This window comes from Ochotona curzoniae, unplaced genomic scaffold, assembly GCF_017591425.1.
Source record: "Ochotona curzoniae isolate NIBS_2020 unplaced genomic scaffold, NIBS_Ocur_1.0 contig_2723, whole genome shotgun sequence".
NCBI classification, from domain to species: domain Eukaryota; kingdom Metazoa; phylum Chordata; class Mammalia; order Lagomorpha; family Ochotonidae; genus Ochotona; species Ochotona curzoniae.
Window position 1 is genome coordinate 27,126,002 of NW_024465573.1, and position 19,582 is coordinate 27,145,583.

Here is a 19,582-nt window from a genome sequence, read left to right on the forward strand (position 1 = left end):
AGTTTTGATTCATTCAGATGTGTTGATTACATGTCTACCTTGTGTCAGCCACTGTGTGAGTCCTTGTAGTGAAACGGAGGAGAAGATAAAGCTCTTGTATGGAGCTGGGGCTCCTAGAAGCCACCGGCTGGGTTAACTCCCTGCTTCTGTCATCACAGAGACTTATGCCACTGCTTCTCTCGCCTGCTTTGCTATTTTTGTCTCTGTTTCTCCCTTCCTTGAGTTTGAGTTGAGGAGGACACAGCTTTGATAACAACTGCTGTCATTGTGACTGCTTCTTTTTGTACATGTTGGACATTCCTCCCCACATCTCTGTAGCCTTCATGTGCCGCGCATTTCCCTCTGTCACCAGCACTTGACTAGGGGCTCACAAATCTTTTCCTACACATGATATCAATTTAATCTAATAATGGACTCCTGCCTTGCTTTTCTTATTTCATTCTTTCTTTGTTCCTGTTCTTCTTTCTAGCGTTCTTTCCCCCTTTCAGAAGCACTTACTACGATCCCACTGCACTGTGGTGCTAACATTTCAGAATCTACCTTCAGGTTGGCATATAGGTGCTTTTACCGCATACATACTTGACTTTGTTTCTTCTTCAGAGAAATCAAAGACTAGTAGAACATGTCAAATTTGATTGCTTGCAGAGTAGCATTGTGTGTGGAGAGGAATAAAATCTAGTTAATGGAGAACAGTGGGGGCAGGGTTGGGGAAGGAGAGTAGAGTCTGAGCTGTAGAGAAGGGAAGAGAATTAATTAAATTAAAAGAGATTTTCAGTGTGCAATAAGAATCCACTAAATTTATTAAAGTCACAATATACTGTTTTATAACAGAAAAATTAGAATTTTAAAAGCTAGAACTAAGACTGTATTTAACTCATCAAGATGCTGGCAAGTAAAGCTATACTTATGAATTGACATATCTCATTGGGAAAAGACACTTTTAAAAGATAAAAAAAACATGCACATATAGAAGAGTGCTATTTTAAGGGACTTCTCTGAATTCAGATGTGTGAACTCATGCTTTAATATTCATCTGCTTTGCTCCTTTGAAAATATGACTTTCATGGCAGATACCAAGAATTTGGTGGATTGTGTAGCAGTACCTAGGTTTTTAGGAAGCATTTAATGAAAGCCTGAGAGAGAGAGATCAATGGCAAGGCATTAGTCACAGATAAGAGACATAATAAAAGAGAGCAGAGAAAAGTGAAACCTTGCTTAAAGATGGATAAATACACACATTTTGCTTCCTTCCTATATCCTACTAGAGTAAAGCAAAGAAATAATTTTAACCCATAAGGTTAAACCAGTGAGAGCAAAAAGAAAGGCAGCTGAGAGTAGAGAAAGCTGAGAAGAAACATGGTTAGGTGTTTGTGGAAGAAGGTGAATAAGAATCTGAAAAGATGAGGAATGGCTAAGTAGGGATAGACTTTCAGAAGGAATGAGTAAGGAAATGGGCTCTAGGATTCCTCACCAGTGTTAGATTCCATGCACATTCTCTGGGAAAGGTAAAATAAGATGCCCTGGACTGGAGGAGCATTAGGCACAATAGAGAATAGGGTGACTGTTCTAGAAACTGGGGGCTGATACCACACAAGGCAAATATAAATCCCCAGCTCCTCTTCCTCTCTTTTGTTCCCAGAATGTGGAAGATCTTCTCTCTAGGCAGTGCTTGGAAGAGGACACTCTGGAATCTGCTTGGTTTGAGACAGAAAGCTACATCCCAGGGTCCTGGCAAGAACACAGCCTAGCCCAAGGATGGCAGAGTGCTTCCCAGGAGCTTCTGTCAACACCATTCTTAACTGGGAGTCAGCAGTCAGGGATGAAGGAACTCGTAAGACTGACAAGGGGAGTCTAATACAAACCAAAAGACAATTTTGAAAAAAAAAAACCAATGCAGAAAGATGAAGACTTTAAAAATTTATAATCAAGACACTAGAATCATTAATTCTAGGCATAAACATATTGTGTAGGAAAGCGAAAGTAATCACAAATGCAGTACATGATTCAGAGGTGAATATTACGAAATGAAAATAAGGAAGAGAATACTGGTCTCACCTCAAGATGATGGTGTCCTGGGAGGATGGAGGGATGGGAAGTGTGTGTGTGTGTGTGTGTGTGTGTGTGTGAGTGTGTGTGTGAGTGTGTGTGGTGAGGGTGAGGTGATGGGGGGCATGAAGAATATCCATTGTGGAAGTTAATGGGTAATACCTAAAGAGGAAGTGGTGATACTAATGTTTTCAGAGATTCAGACATTAGTACCAAAAAAAAGGGGGCTGGGTAGAAAGGACCAAAGAATTAGAAGTGTTTGCCTCGAGGAATGGGAAACTAAGGAAAGGAATAGGAGTCTTCTGGTTTTAGGTAACAGTAATTAAGTAGCTACTTAAACTACATAAATGTATTTTTCCTCATGCCACATATGAGAGACTACATACATTTGTGTACTTCTTATTATTAGTCTATCACTGAACTATAAGTACCCTCAGGAAGATTTTCTTTTGCTTTTTGTTTTCATTTCTTCAAAATAGTTTTTTTTCTCTTATTAAATTTTTGACTGACTCATGGATCACACAGTAACATCATTTTCTCTATGAAGGGTTTTTGTTTTCTTTTTCGTTTTTTCATCAACACATTAGTTATTCAGTAGCATGTTATTTAACTCCATGGTGCTGTAAATTTTCTTTAACTTTATTCCTGTTGTTGATTTTGTTTTATGGCTTTTCATTTAAGGGAGTGTATAGTAATTGTGTAATAGATACTATCACATCCGGATATGAAGATACAATGCAGTATGCCTCTCTGCTTCCAAATCAAAGATGGACTCCCAATGAAACTGTTTACTATATCTTGACAATAGGATGCTGGACTGCCTGACATTGTCTGTACCCACAATGTCAGGACACACTTAAATAGCAGAATGATGGACTTACGACTGCTTATAAAGGACTATACTATTTTAATAATATGGGAGAAGTCAGTTGTGGGGAGGGAATTTGGGAGGCAGCAAGGGAAATCCCAGAGCCTATGGAATTGAGTCATAAAATTAAAAATAAAATGGAAGGAAAAAAAACTACATAAACATATTTTTCCTCATGCCACATATGATAGACTGTGTGTGTGTATATATATATATGTATTTCTTATTAGTCTATCATTAATGTATAAGTACCCTCAGAAAAATCTTTTATTTTTGTTTTTGTAATGAGCAGCTCATAGGAGACACTAAATATTTATAGAATGAAGGCTGTGCCATGAAACATGACTGTGTAAGTGCAGTTTGATAAACCACACAGCAAATCCCTGGTGCAGAGGTTTTGTTGTATCCATCTAGATTTTCACAATTTCTCAATAGCACAAGGTACAGAGAGGGCATGGTAAAATGTGTCTGGCCCCATGGTTACTGTAATGAATGGAATAGTTCTTCATGGAAATCCCAATATTCTCATCAAATTCTGGTGTGTAATATATTGAGTAACCAAAGCAGTCCTACAGCTCTCTACTAGATTCTACATTTTTCACTTTTTATTTATAAGATTAATTTATTTTCATTGAAAAGGTAGATTTTACAGAGAGAAGGAGAGATAAAGAAAGAGCTTTTATCAGCATCCCATATGCTGGTTCACCCGTCAAGTGGCCACAATGGTTGGAGTTGAGAAAAACAAAAGCCAGGAGCTTTCTCCAGGTCTCCCACATGGGTACAGGTTGCCAAGGTTTTAGGCCATCCTCTCCTGCTTTCCCAGGACACAAGCAGGGGGTTGGATGGGAAGTGAAGCATTTGGGAAATGAACCAGCACCCATATGGGATGCTGATGCGTTCAAGATGAGGATTTAGCCACTGAGCCATCACACTGGGTCCAGAGTCTACATTTTTAAAGGACAAAATTTCTTAATGATCTTTGTACAAACTACAGGGCTTGTTTCTGGTATACCTTCTTATGTACTCAACACTTTGTTTCCCCTAAGAAAATGAAACTATCAGTACCCATGACCTGAGATCTGTAGGAGTGAAAGGATATCTAATAAACTTAACTGTAGGTTGATCTGCTTCTTAGCCCATAGTATCACTGTCATACCAGGGACCCAATATATGCTTGGTTCAGAATTCTAACCCAACTCAGCTCTGGGCATCAGGTAGCTCCTTGCCCGTTACTGCCATGAATGCAGAGATTGGGTCCAGACATATCTCAGTTCGAAACCTGCCACCTTCCACTAACCAGTTGCTTATTCTGGGGCACATCGCTGCTTTCTCTGTCTCACTTGCACTTCCCCCTCTCTCTCCCCACTCTTGCTAGTCTCAATGTGAGAGAGGCTTCTCATTATTTATGATAATCATTCTTCCTTTATACATTCTCCCTTACCTATGTTGAGGTTATATCCGGATGAACACACCCTAAGTTGAAATATCCCAAGTCAAAAAAGAATTATTATGGGGCTGCTTCGAAGAGTTCATGAGAAGTATACCTTATCTTTTAAATTCATTTTCCTATGAACTTATTGAGTTTCCTCGTACACCTAACTAATCCAGTGTCATAGCTTAACAACACAGTACACTGTAGATTAGCAGTTGCTTCCCCTCAGGATCACATGGCTGGGTGTGAGCTGTATCTCACCACGAGTACCTGGCATCATTAGAGAGTTCTCTATCACAAATTACTAGCCTGGGGAAAGACCAAAATGCAAAGTTCAAAGTAGATTTCCATTGAATACATATTGCTATTACACAATCATAAAGTTGATCATAAGTGAAGCCATTTTAAATTGGGGACCATCTCTGTTATAGAATTTCTAGGCTGCTGCCCATAGGGCTACCCAGCAAGGGTCTACATTTTTCAATCTTTATTGGAGCTAGCTGAGACTAAATCCTGGCCCTGCCCCTACCAGGTCATGTTCTTAAAAAGAAAAGTGTTATCTTCCTTTTCCTTTTTGTCCTTCCTTTCCCCTCTGTTAAGCGCATAATAATGACTCTGTTTATCTCCATTTCATTCTTTTACAAATTAGAATTTAGTAGAGTTGGTGGGAGCTGAAGCAATCACTTTGAGTTCAGCGATGGGAATCATGTTAGGGATGGCAGAGCTGCCCTTGTAGGTCTGGTCTGCTTTCACAGAGTGAAATGAACCATAATCTTATTTAAGTCACTGTATTTGGGGGTCTTTTTGTTGTAGGAGCTTAAGACTACTCTACTCTCATTTGTCTTGTTGTAAAATGAAAATCCTATACCTAGCGAGGCTATTATAAGGGGGGAAGGGTTGACAAAGCAGTGGTTATTAAATCTAGACTTGTCCAGTTTTCCTTTAGCCTAATGTCAAAGTCACGGCCTGAATAGAGTCACTGCAGTAAGACACCCAGAATGGTGCGACTAGGGCCGATGTCCATCACAGTCAGGACTTAGGCATGATGGTTTCATTCACCACGTTCTGGGTCAGGAAGTGGCTAGCTGACCAGTGTAACAGGAAGAGAAACCTGTATGGTGTCAATGGCAAAGAAGGAGTGGGAATGGATATTTGTAATCAAGAATTTGATTCATTTTCTACAATGGGAAATGCTATTCATGTTTCATTTCTTATCTCTTCATGAAACTTTAGTAAAAGTTTCAATTCTAGTGACTATGGAGCTGGATCTGCTTTTAGGCTGTGTTCAAATGCTGAGCTCAGCCTTAGAAGTAAGAATGGAGGTAAATGTAGGAAATTTGACGGGGCAGCATTGTGGAAACCTGTGAGCACATGGGACTGGGTGCCCTTCACTGCAAGAGAAGGACCAAGTCACTAAAGGTTGGAGAATAGTGATTTTTTTTTTTTAGTATAGATCAGCAGAATCAAGATGGGAGGCGCTTGCACTACAGATTGATAAGGATGAGTTACTTGAAATTCCTCCCCTCCTCATATCCTCTTGGCCAAAAATAAATTAACATCCTTCTATTAATAATGGTTTTCAACGCTCCCATTTCATCAGGGTGTTTTGGCAGTGTTAAAACATCATTTGATTAAATCAAAATTTGTTAGTACTTACCCCATTGTATTATGAGTTTGGTTCTCCATGTTAAGAAACAGCTACATGTGGTTTATATATCTTGATTGTTAATCTGTTAGGAGAAAAATGATTGAGATTACTCAAATATATGATGCTATACTATAAAAATAATAGTTTTGCAATTGGAAAATCATTTACATGTTGTAGTTAGGATTCTAGAAAATGTAGAAATTGAGATTTATCATTTTTTTTAGTATCCCCTAGTGTTTATGATATTGACTTAGTGATAAGATTAGCTATGTGGTACTCACTGAAATGAGCACCCACGCATTGTTTACTGAACAATTGTGCGGTCCCTGGACTCTGCGAAGTGCTTGGCACGGGAGGACAAATGAAATCAGAGTTCCTAGTGAAGGAAAGTTCCTGCTACATGCCCTCCAACTTTCCATCCTGGTGGATCCTTTACAGGCTGTCTTGGATTTAGCGCGTTTCCAATTTGGCCCTTTCTGGATTATCTTAAAATGCATATACCAAGGGAGGGCAGAAATGCTGAGAACTGACCCCCTCAATCAGGATTCTTCAGTGGTTCAGTAGGTATGGTTTATGTCTTCACAAAATAGGGATCTTTTTACTTTCCTAAGTTTTTCTTTCTTTTTTTTTTTTAATAGTTTCTCCCAGTAAGGTTTTAGTTAGAAATAATCTGAGCATAGATGGGCAAAGTATTGCAAAGAACTTCACCTCCTCCGAATGGCAGAAAGAAAGCTTTGCATATCAAAGGAAGAGAACCTGGACTTGCCACGGAACAGAAATGCAGGGAGCAGGATTGTCAGAAGTAGCAACCCAGGAAATGAGAAGAGGAGCGTAGGGGTCGTCAATACCCCCTTGCCCTCAGCCCAGGGTAACGGTTTATCAAAATGACTAGTCCAAGGTCACACAGCTGGCATCTGGACCTTCAGGGCCGGGCTAACTGCTCTGGGTGCCCCGATGGCGACCCTCACTTCCCAGGAGCTCTGCATTCGCCGCGTGCCCCCCCTGTCCCGCGCCCAGTTCAAGCCTGACTTCCCCGAGATAAATACCCGGCCTGTTGGGGCCTCAGTCTCTCTCCAGGACCCTCGTCAGCTCGGGGTCCGCCGGAGAGTTGGGGTCGGGGCGGGGGAAGTGGGTAGACAGGTCATTACCTGCGCTGCGCCTGAGAGTTCTGAGGCTCCGGGGAGCTGGACTGCCCAGGTCACCGCCCGCCCGGCTGGACCCGCCCCGTAGGGCACCCGCCACCCGCCGCCGCGTCCCGCGCTCCCGCCGCACTGGGCCGCCGAGGCCGTTGGGGCCTCGCCCTGTCCGTGAGCCTGTTGCCCGTTGTGCCTCCAGCCGTTGCCAAGGTGACGCATCTCGAACTCAAGAAGGCCGAGCGGGGGGATGGGCATGGCCGGGTGGCGCCTTTTGGGGGGTTCCCAGGGCGCCCCAAATGCCCCCAGCGCCAGCGTGCGCTCTGGTCCTACAGCCTCGCAAGTAGTGTCTGCCGGATAGACCACACACAGGATCCTCTCCTCTGTGCTCCCACTGTGGAGCCCAGTGGACGCGCAGCGACGCCCTTCAAGGAATGAATGAACATGAGAGATGAGAACCAAGTCAGAGGGCCGGGGATGTACTGGAGCCCTGCGCCTTGAACCCTTCTGGAGCTCTTGCCTGTTAGCCAACTTTGCCATGGCAGGAAGCAGTTACAGCTTTGGGGTTAAGAGAGCTGATTCTCTGGCCACTAGTTGCTTCCAACTAGGAGGGGGGGAGGGTTCTTTCTGCGGAGCTGAGAACTCTGGGAAGAGCTGCAGTCATACCTGTTCTCCCCAGCCCATCAGTCCTTAGAAAAACCTGCCAGCTGGCTCCGGAGATCTTAGGAGCGGCCTCCTTTTCCTGGGAGAGGAGACTCACTTCTAACTGGGGGAACAGAACCCAGGGCAACTGCTTCTAAATTCTTTCCCCTTTTCATGAAATTCCAGAATCAATGACAGAATCTTCATTCCATTCTCACATTTTGCCTGAGAAAATGACAGAAAAATGTGTATGTGTGTTGCTGATGATGGCTCATGATGTGTGTAGTTTTCCCCTGTTGGTAATTTTTTTAAGTGCTTGAAGTTTATGTTTGGGAAATGTTGCATTTTATTTTAGAATTCTTTCCAAATACATCTAGTGGGTTAATATTTAATTCTTATGGGTTTTTTTTTTTTCAGTTACCTCTCGTGACTTTTTATTTAAAAGAAATTTTTATTTATTTGAAGGTCAGAATTAGAGAAAGAGTCTGAGATTTGCCATCTGCTGGTTCACTCCCCAAATGGCTGCAATGACCAGGGCTGGCCAGGCTGAAGCCAGCAGTCAGGAAATCCAACCCAGGGCAAGGACCCTAGCCCTTGGATCATCCTGCACTGCCTTCCCCAGGAGCATTAGCAGGGAGCTGGGGCAGAAGTAGAGCATCCTACTCATGAGCTTACACCTCTATGGGATACTGGAGTCACAGGCAGAGGCTTAAGCTGGTGCACCACGAGGCCAGCCTCTCCTTTTAGTTGCTGCTTTGCTGGTTGGCAATGCAGTACCAACCCAGATCCTTCCATCCAGTCCATCTGAAATTCAGAAAAATATTTGCTGGTTTTTTTGACAAATTGATTTCCATCATTTATATTAGCCAGGATATTAGTTGTAATAAGTGTTTCACGTGCTACTCATTCTGTGTTTGAATGGAAATAGTGAACATTTCACCTTTTCTTGGAACTTTCCACTCTTCTGAAAATCTTAGTCATATTCTTTATTCTTATCTAAATCGAATGGGTCAGTGCACTTTTCCTAACTCAAGCATTGGGTACTCAGTGGTAAAGTTGAATGATATTTTGGGATTCCCAGGATCATTCACAGTGTAATTCTTGGCCACTGGTGAATGCTTACATGGTTATTATTTCCTTAAAGGTTCAGGAACAGCCTGTGAGACCAATGTATCAGGTGTTCTACGTAGTTCCTGTAGCAATTAGGAAATTAGCTGAGAGAGAACAATGGATTTACCCAAGATGATTGATATAGTTTCATTGCACTTATGAACCTAATGGGTTTTTTTCTCTTTGCTTCATATTCATGGTACATCTAACTGCAAAATTAAGACTGAATAGATTTCGCTAGCATTTGCAATCTTGGATTGTTCCCTGTTGATTTCACATTTTCTTATTTTATTTTTGAAAAAAGGTTTATTTCTATTGGAAAGGCAGATTTACAGAGACAAAGATCATTCATACGCTGGTTCACTCCCCAAGTGACTGCAACGGTTGAAGCTGAGCCAATCCGAGGCCAGGAGCTTCTTCAGGTCTCCCATGTGGGTGCAGGGTCCCATGGCTTTGGGCCATCCTCTACTGCTTTCTCAGACCGTAAGCAGGGAGCTGAATGGAAAGTGGAACAGCCAGAATGCAAACCAGTGGCTATATTAGATGTTGGCACTCTAAGTAGAAGAATAGCTAACTGAGCCATTGTGCCGGCCCCAGATTTTGTATTTTCACAGGACGAATCAGTGAGAGAAGAGCTTGCAGAACTCATAAGAAGGCTTCTACTCTAATGGACACCAGGAAAATTTAAATGTAGGTTAGAAATGCTCCACTGTGGTTTGTTGGAATAAAAATTTTGCTTCAGGGTAAAAGTTAAGTAAGAGGCAACTGCATAAACCTAAATTTGCTCTGTATGTGTGATTAGATCTTTTCATGTGCACCTGTTTTGAAAGTGGTGAGAAAATCAGCAAGTCAGGGAACACTATAACCTAGGTGGAAAAGTTTTATATAGGGAGCCAGTGAAGTCCTAAAGCAAAATTGAGCGAAACACCTTGCAAGAGTCAGGAGAATCTAGATAAGACATAAATTTTGAGTATAAACATAAATGACAACAGTTGAAAAGCCCTAGGTGGCTAAAGAACAAAGATGATATTTGGAAGAGAAGCTTAGGGATTAGTTGTAGAGAATAAATGATAGGTGTAGCAGTAGACTAGATGTTAAAAATTGAAGAATCTTCATTACCAACCATTTTCACGGCATCGCTGGAGCTACTTGTGCCTTAGTGGGGAAAACAAATTTGTAATCAGGAAGGAAAGGTTGGTCTGCCATTTAATGACCCATTTATATTAGCTCACCATTTTTAAGAGCTCATTTTTCATGTCCCTAGCTAACAGGATAGGAAGAGATTCTTGGGTCAAAATTTCAGTAAAACTAACCCAACACTTAGTGCTGCTTTGACTTGATGCTCCAGGAGAAACGGCTGTGGAACTGAGCGACAGGGTCTCACCCTTAGGAGAAAGTCATGAATAAACTAGAACTCTGAAAGGCTTTGTTCTCAGAAAAGTAGTAAAGTGGAAATAAACTAGAATTGGCACTGATGTGCACACCAACTTTGGGTACCTTCGGACTTGATCAGGCTGAAGCCAAGAGCCAAGAGCTTCTTGTAGGTCTCTCAAGTAGGTGCAAGGGCCATCTTTCGCTGCTTCCCCAGGTGTATCAGCAGGGTTAGGACTTGAACCAGTGTCCATTTAGTGTGCTGTCATAGCAGGCAGAGGCTCTACTTGCTGTGCCTTGACACTGGCCTCTCTGGAGACATCTTTGCAGTCAGAATTAGGTCTGAACTCTTCCAGAATTTTCATTTGCATGGTGACAGTTGCCCAGGAGCATCACTGACTCCAAATAACTTTTTCATGAGAATGTCTGTAGACAACACAGGTAATGCACATTAATAAAAAAACTAAGCATTAGGGTGAACATCAGATGCAAATTTATAAAGAATATTTTTTCTTCCTTTCCTTTGTTTTCTTTCACTCAATGTAAAGTCGGGATTAATGTGTTTACTGATGTTCTGCTTATGTGTCATTTTTTTTAAAAATAAAAATATATCTAGCTTAGAATAGTTTTGTACTTACAGAAAAAATATAAGCATAGTATAAAGAGTTTCTTTGTACTGCACATTCAGTAGCCCCTGTTACTAACATATTATTGAGGTCTATTAATTTTAGGTAATAAATTGATACCGATATGTTTCTGCTAACTAAAATCCACGCTCTATTCAGATTTTCCAGGATTTAAGCTAGTACCTTATCTGTTAAAGGATCCTATACAGGATACGACATTGCTGTAAGTCGTTAGGTACCTCTTGCCTGTAACAGCTTCCAAGAATTGTTTGCCTTTGCTTGCCTTGATGATTTTGACAAGTTCTGGTTATGTGTTCTGTAGAATGCCTCTCTATTGGATTTTCTGTGCTTTCCTCATGACTCAGTAGGCAGGAAGGTCACAGAAGTAAAGTATTATTTTTGCCACATTATATGAAGCGCATGGAGTATGAGCATGGTTTATAATTGTTGATGTTGTCCTTGGCCACCTGCTTGACACAGTGTTTGTCACTGACCACTGTAGGGTCACTCTCTCCTCCCTGTTCACACTCTAGATGGAAATTATTTTGTGCAACCCACCCTTAAGGATTAGGGAGATGTGCTCTACCTCCAAGCGGGAATAGCATCTGTAAAATTTATTTGGAATTTGGATTTCTTATGCTGGAAGATTTGTGTCATCTCCATCATTCATATTTGTCTCTTAACCTCATGAGTATTTGTTCTATCGTTTGAATTCCGTGCAAAATTACCTATGTAGTTTGTTTCTCAAGTTATAGTAGCTTTGGCCACTGAGAGCTTTCAACTGGCTTGAGTATCACTTTGACACACCTAAATACTTGCTTTTAATTTATCTCACTTACTTTTATTCTTTAAAGATTTCTTTTTATTTATTGGAAAGGTAAGTTTACAGGGAGAAGGAAAGGCAGAGAAAGAGATCTTTCATTTCCTAGTTCATTCCCCAAATGGCTGCAATATCCAGAGCTGAGGTAATCTGAAGCCAAGGGCCAGGAGCTTCTTGCTGGTCTCCCAAATGGATATGGGGTCCGAGGACATGGACCATCTTTTGCTGGTTTCTCAGGCGATAAGCATAGAGCTGAATAGGAAGTGTAGGAAGTGTAGCAGTTGCGACATGAACTGACATCCATATGGGATGCTGGTGCTAGCAGATGGAAGATTAGTGTGTTGAGTCACCACATTTGCCCCACGTCTCATTTACTTTTGAAGTGAAAGTTATCTTTTTTTTTTTTCGTTAATTTCTTTTAATAATCTTAGTTGATTAGGGTACAAAGGGTCAAGGGCCACAGGGTGAAAGTGGGTAATATCATTGTTTCCACACTAATATAATCATTTTCCCCTGTATCTGGGGTTAGGGGAGTAGCAAAGGGAAAAGCCCCACCCAACTTCCCACCCATCCCCCACCCCCAACATGAGGCACGCTCCAAGGGTCCTGCTCAAACAGTTTTGATAGTTCATCAGTTCTGGATTGCTGCCAATCTCACCGTCCCAACCGCAATGAAACCTATTCAGAGTCCGCTGGCTGACAGTCTCTTGATGGTTGGGGTTCCAAGATCAGCAGTTCAGTTGGAGAAATATCCAATGAAATTTCATCTGAGTTGATCCCAGATCTGATTCTTGCGTGAGTTTGCTAGTACAGACTCCAACACTGTCCGTCACACCAATCAGCTTATGCACATGCTGGTCGTTGCGATTGCTGGGTCTGTTCAGTTTCCAGCCCCGTCTTCCTCATGAACCAACGGGTGTTGTAGTCCAGCTCGATCCTACCCACTTTATACTCGGTCTTCATGCAAACCAGTTGGAGCTGCAGCCTAGTTGGGGCGACTCCCCAAAACTCCTACCAGTTCTGCCCCCTACCCTGGTTCCCATGCTTGCTAGTATGTGCCACAGGCTTGTCCAGTCTGTCCCACATCCCATTTAGCTCTCGCACACATCAATGGACATTGAAGCCTAGTTCAACCCAACCAACCTATTATCCAGCCCATACACCCACTGGCAGATGCCTTTCTGTCTAGCCACCCCTGCTCCTAGCCTGGGTTTCGTGCTGTCCAGTGAGGGTAGTAACCCTGAGGGAGGTGCCCACTATTTCCCTACTAGGCCACACCCACTCCCAGAGTATGCAGTCTCTAGGCGGTTCTGGCATTTGACTTGACAGAATTAGCTCGCAGTACCAGCCTCTGCCAGCTAATGCTGTGGCTAAGCCCAAACACCCCTCAACCGACTCTAATTTTACTTGCACAAGTCAGAACAGTCAGCTCCCCGTGAGGCCCACAGGTGCTATAGCCCTGCCTAGTCTGAACTTCCCCCATCCCAATTCACTCTTTCCAATGGAAGTAGTTATCCAGCAGGGGTGCCCACGTTCTCCTGTCGGCTTTGCCTCCTCCCTGGTTGTCACATGTGCTGCTTGTGCGCTGCAACCACATCTGGTACGGCTCATCTCACCTTGGCATTACTTGTTGTGTACTGGTATGTGTTGCAACCGAACCTGGCTTGACCCACACTCTGTTCTGATGCTCAGATTCACCAGAAGGTAATGTGAACAGGTTCAGCCTGGTCTGCCCCCAACCCATGCCATGTGTATGCCAGTGGGATAATTTCCATAGCCTGTTCTGGGTTGTTCCCTATTGTGCTTCTTGCGCTTGCCTGCAGGGGACTGTGTCCTGCCAGAGAAGTTGCCCAGGCTCCTCCACCAGAACCTCTCCCAATGCCAGTTTTTGCGCATATCAGTGGGTCCATGAGCCAGCACTACTCAGTTCACCTCCTGTCCTAAAAGGAACAGTGGCTTTCCTGACTGGCCTTCAACCCAAGCTGGCTCTTGTTGTTGGATATTTCAACCCAGCCACGGCTCTTCCATACCCCCCACACAGCTCACACATGGTTCAGTAAGGGTTGAGACCTAGCCTAGTCTGTCACACATCTCTCCCTGGTCCTCCAGAGCTCCAGATGGTGTTGGAATCTGGCCTGGCTTGGTGCTTTCTGTCCCAGTCCACACTTGTGCCAAGTGAGATTACAATTGTATCCTGATCAGAATGCAGCCTCAGTTCCAGCCCATGCGCTCCTTGGTGGGAAACTCAACCCAGCTAGGGTGTCCCGTTATTTCCCCAAGCGGGTCTATTCCCAGCCATAGGTCAGGTGCAGGCCGGTGGTTGTTCTGTCTCCGCTTGGCAGAGCCCCTCACTTGTCCTGGCCCCTTGAATGCTGTGGCTTAGTGCCTCTGCCTCACGCAGAGCTGTGCTCCAACCTGATTTCTGTTGTTTCTTGTGAGTTAAGGTTTGTTCAGCCCTGCCCATTCTGCTCCCTTCCAGTGGCAGCCCGGCCCATCCCACATCCTGTTTAAAGATGCACATTTGGGTGCTACTGCCTTGACCTACCCTGACTGTTGTGGGTTCCTTTACCCATGAGTGATGGCAGGTGGCATGGTCACACCTAGCTTAGACCATTGCAACCCCAGCTTGCGAGCTAACCCGGGGGACTTGTATTCCAAAGGGTTGGGCCCACACAACCTCACAGAGGAAGTAAAAGTTATCTTTTGGGATGCCAGATTTAGCACAAGTCTTCTATGAGAATTTATACTGGAAACCAGTGCTAAAGTTTTTTGAAGTCCTATTGTCTGTCTAGGAAAAAGTGACTTTCAGCATTGACTTTCTTATTATAGTTCCTACTTTGACTTTAGGGTTTGAAATGTATGGATTCTAGTCCTTCAGTTTAGCTCAGCATGCTATATTTTACAGAATAGTTTATTTCCATTAGGAAGTATGTTCAAGTGTATCTAATAAAATATGCCACCAGAACTAGAAGTTATTTCTACATTACATTAATTTCAAGTATTTCATTATGTATAAGTATTTTCTAAGAGTCCTGTTTTTTGGAAACAGGGAGGGTAACATTTGTGAATTGATTAAATAAAAATCATCCAAGGTCAGAGCCCATGTAGCCATTGTAAAACAAGATGACATGTCTTCCTGTAAATTACACTTAGAAGACAAAAATCTTTACTAGAAAATTCAGTTATTGCTATTTTTATTATTTAACTTTGTTGAAATGGCTGCCATGAATGGAGAATTACTGTTTGTGTGTCTGGGATTGTCGTGTTTTCTGGTTATACTATAAATAGCAGTTAACAGGCAGTTGGTTGAATAAAACTGAGCTAGAGATGCATGAATAAGTACTCCAAACAAATATTAATGAATAAACATGCTGTCATTACCATGAAGGATTTCAGCATCTGTTTCAGAGAGATACCAATGTTTTATCCATTTCTGTGTCACCCTTCAGTTACCACAGGGAACAGCATACGGGTTGAAGAAAAATGACTCCCAGTCTCCTCATTACTTATGTTTGTGCTACAAGATTAGTCATCATGATGCCATCATTATACCTCATTTTGCTCCTGTGTAAGCTGTGTTAGCACTGCGGTGGCGGCTGCCGCTGCTGCCGCCGTGAGAGTTATTGTGCCTGTAACAGAATGTGTACCTGAGTTCAACACTGAAGGGACATGAGTTTGTCATACTCAATAGGCAAAAAGACAACAGCAATTTTCAATTCCTTTTTCTGGAATAAAGTTATTAAAAAAAAAAAAACAATCTCTTAGACATGTCTCAGAAACAGAGAAATGATTCCATAAGAGATCTGGTTCCTAATGCCCTCGGTACAATGCCATTTATTCCCCACCTGGCTGCATTTCATCATTGCTATGATCCTGTTAGAAAATAACTTTAACAATTTAGGGGTGTTATCTTCTCTGAAAACTAAATTTACATCATTTTGATGGAACATTTTGAAATGTCAGCTGAAAAGTATAATCACTTTCAGTCTTTTGTGACCTCAGCATCTGGAAACCCAAATTATCCCTGAAAGTTCACAAATTGCTTTGTGGAGAAGGTATCAAGCTCATTTTCTTGGTGTTGTGTTCGAATGCATTATGCAGTCCTATTTCTGAACTGACTGGGAGAATTTTTCTCAGCTTGACACAAATCCTTTGATAGTAGAGACTGATCATTGTGGAAAGAAACATTTCCTTTTCCCCTATTTTTGTAGTTAAATGTTCGAATTCATTTTCTCATTTAAACTGGGTTTAAGTTATGGTTTGCGTAACCAAAAGTTAATGCACTGCAACCTTGATTCTCAATGTAACAGTATAGAGGAGACCCGCTGGAACCTGTAGGAGGTGGGGCCAAGAGGCCACTAAGTAAGTGAGAGGGTACTGTCCTTACAAGAAATCAATGCCCATCCTGTGGGAGGAGTTAGGTCTCATAGGACTGGACTAATTGCTGTGAGACCAGGTTGCAGTGTGGGGCTGCTTCTGCAGGTGCCATCCACAGCTCGTGCACATGTTCCCACTGTGTGATGACTGCTGTGTTAGGACATAGCATGAGGTTCTTACCAGATGTGCTCGCACAAGCTTGGACTTCAGTCTCCAAAACCTAGACCCAAAATAAAATTATTTTCCTTATATCCAGGCTTGTATGTTTTATTATAGCAACACAAAATGGAATAAGGCCAATTGTTTGCACGTAGATGGCTTGGTTAAGTTTGTAAACCCCGGGAGAATAGGAAAATGTTCATTTTTATTACTTCATCATTTCTTTAAATTTTTTTTTCAAGAAGCTGTAGAAAATAGTAAGAAGCTGCCATTCCAGGCTGCAAAAAAAACATAGCTTCAGTGCTCTTTATTCAGTTTTTTTTTTTTCTTGAACTTTCCTTTTTCTTTGAGCATACCATATGAGGAAACAATTGTATCAATTATTTACTTCTAAGGCAGTCAGCTGAGTATTTTAGAAAGAATGTGGATTCTATGTTTGAATCCTCCAACAGGAGTTTGGATCCTAACTCTAGCATTTAGTAGCTATGTGACAGTAGTGAATTTATTTGACCTCATCAACTATTAGTTTCCCTGCTTCAGTAGTTGGGAATGGCAGTTGTGACTTAGGGGGTTGTAGTGAAAATTAGATTATGTCAGTTATGTATTCAAGATGCACTTTTCAACAGTGGCTCTAAAATTAGCGTCACTGATATTATTCGTAGTATTAGAATTTGTTAAATAAACTATCCTATTTTAAAATTTTATTAGCAATAATAGTATACATTTATGGGCTACGGTGTGATATTTGAACACACATATCAAGGTAATCATCATTTCCCCTCTGACATCACTGTGTGATTGGATTCCCGAAGCTGGAGCTGTAGTGAGTGGTTAGAAGGAACGTGGTCTTTTGATCTGACTTTGATTTAGTACCTGCTATTAAGCTCCCTCTATTTCTCCAACCTCTTCCAGCCTCTAGTAATCAATCTTCTGTGTTTGGACTGATATTTTTTAAACTTCCACATATGAGGGAGAATGTGCAGTATTCGCTCTGTCTGGCTTCTTTCACTTAACCTGCTATCTTCCATTTCTACCAATTTTGTTGCAAATTACAGAATTTTATTCTATTTGTTGATGGATATTATTGCATTGTGTATGCATACCACATTTTCTTCATCCTTTCATCTGACAAAAAGACATCTTCATGGATTCCATATCTTGCCTATTGGGAACAATGTCACCATAAACGTAGTGAAGTAGTATTTGATACAATGATTTTGTGTCTTTTGAATATATACTGAACGGTTTGCCATATCAAAAGGCAGCTCTAGTTCTATTTCTTTAAACTTCCATATGCTTTCCATAGTAACTGTACCAATTTACATTCCTGTAAGAAGTGATGACAGATGACAGTTTCTCCTCTATATCTTTCCAGCATTTCTTTTTAGTTCCTGTCTCTTCTGTTATTTTTAAAATTGTATTTCTTTGAGAGTGAGTGAGTGAGTGAGCTTCCATCTAGTGATTCACTCTATAAATGCTCACCACAGCCTGGGTCAGGCCACGCTCAAGCCAGGATCCAGGAATTCTGTTCAGCTCTCCCACACGGGTGGTAGGGACCAACTAGTCGGACAATCATTTGTTGCCTCCCAGTGTGTGCATCAGCTCAACTGGATGCAGCGGTGAGACTCAATCCTAAGAATCCTAATATGGGATGCAGGTATCACAGTGGTAGCTCAACTTGCTAGGCCACTGCGCCCACCCTCCTTTCTGTTATTTTAAAAAACATTTAGATTTAAAACAAAACTTATGTGGCTGTTTCTAGAAGCAGATGACCCTGAACAAGGTGTAAAGATTGTAGTCAGAGAACTTTTTAGTAATAATTGAATAGCAATAAAGAGGAAGGGAAAGGATAATCAAATTAATTGAATATAAATAGTCCCCAGTTGAAAGTCAATACCATGGGGTTAAATGAAGACTTTCTGTGTGTCTGAATTTCATTTACTGAATCATTATTCTTCCAAAAAGTGCACATTTATATGAAATGAACTATCTTCCAGACATTGTGAAAGAGGAAGGACCAAAACATAGGAGCAGCAAAGAGAATTTCTTCTGAAATTAGTTAAGTGCTTCTTTCAAGTCGTAAACATAAAAAAGGATGCTCTCCTTCAGTAATAGTTATAGAGTACAAGTTAATTAAAAAAAGAAGAAGTGCTTTCTCTGATAGGATTTATAAAATTAGACTACTGATATATCACTTTAGGATAGAGGGGCATTCACATCTACTGCTTGGTGGCATATACATTGTTACAGTTATTTTTAGCAATATTTGAGAAGTTTGACAATAATTAGCGAAATTTAAAATGCGCTGAGCCAGCGATTCCAATTTTAATATTTTATCTTGCAGAGATAATGTATGAAATCATAGATAAGATTACATGACTTTTATATAGGAGAGAATAGAGAACTACCGGATAGAAAATACTTGTCATTTATCATGTGTAACAAATTATACCAACAATTGGAAGTTCAAAACAATAAATTTTCTTTTTTTTTTTTTTTAGATCAGGAATTTGGGAGTGGTTGAGCCAGGTGGATGTGGCAGGGCACCTGAGTCCCTCAGCACATGAGCCACTTCACAGGGCTGCTGGGGAGCTTCATGATATGGCAGCTGGCTTCAACCAGAGAAAGGGATCCAACAGACTAGACAAAATGGTAGGCACAGGAGATAATACATAATTAGATTAAGTTAGCCATTGCAGAAAGTATATATATTTCAAAACATCAGATTGTGCCAAATAGATCTAATTTATTTGTTGATTGAAATTCATTAACTAAAGTAGAGGAGGCACAATACCATTCTTAGAAGTCACAATACCTTTTCAGCATTGTTCTATTATCAGCATTGAGTTGCTAAGTCCAGTCTAAGGCCAAGAGATGGCAAATTATGTGTTATCTTAATAGGGTAGAATGTTGATTAAGTTTAAAACTATTCAAAACTTCCCTCTGACAACAAATTATTTAGATGGTTTGCACATAGAAGCACTTACCCTCTTTTAGAACTGCTCAACCTAACAAGTGTCAGTCTTTTGTAGCATCATTTCGGTCTGGAGACTTGTCATCTTAATGTGAGTGTAGATATGGCATCTCCAGCTTAATTCCTTTTTTTTTTTTTTTATTGTTGCTTACATTGTATTATGTAGTACAGTTTTATAGGTGCTGGGGATTCCCCCCTCCCCTCGCATACCCCTCCCCCCATGGTGGATTCCTCCACCTTGTTGCATAACCATAGTTCAAGTTCAGTTGAGATTCATTCCTTGCAAACACATGCCTAGCATAAAGTTCAGCATCTTATTGTCCAGATAAGTTCAGTGGCCTCTTGGGGAGACCTTCTATGGTCTGAAGATAGGTCT

At 41.5% G+C, this 19,582-nt stretch overlaps 1 protein-coding gene across 2 annotated transcripts in view; it reads right to left on the bottom strand.

Moving 5' to 3' along the window:
- DEUP1 (deuterosome assembly protein 1) overlaps nucleotides 1–7,206 on the bottom strand; it is a 91,071-nt gene extending 83,865 nt beyond the window's left edge. Inside the window, exons 1-2 of one of the 2 annotated variants that reach the window (XM_040977145.1) lie at nucleotides 7,143–7,206; nucleotides 6,004–6,076 (exon numbers count right to left, since the gene is read on the bottom strand). In XM_040977145.1, coding sequence (XP_040833079.1) covers nucleotides 6,004–6,032 — 29 coding nt within the window. In that variant the 5' untranslated portion in view covers nucleotides 6,033–6,076; nucleotides 7,143–7,206. The remainder of the gene's footprint in view (nucleotides 1–6,003; nucleotides 6,077–7,142) is intronic. The other variant, XM_040977146.1, reaches the window with a different exon arrangement.
- Between the last annotated feature and the right edge of the window lie 12,376 nt (nucleotides 7,207–19,582).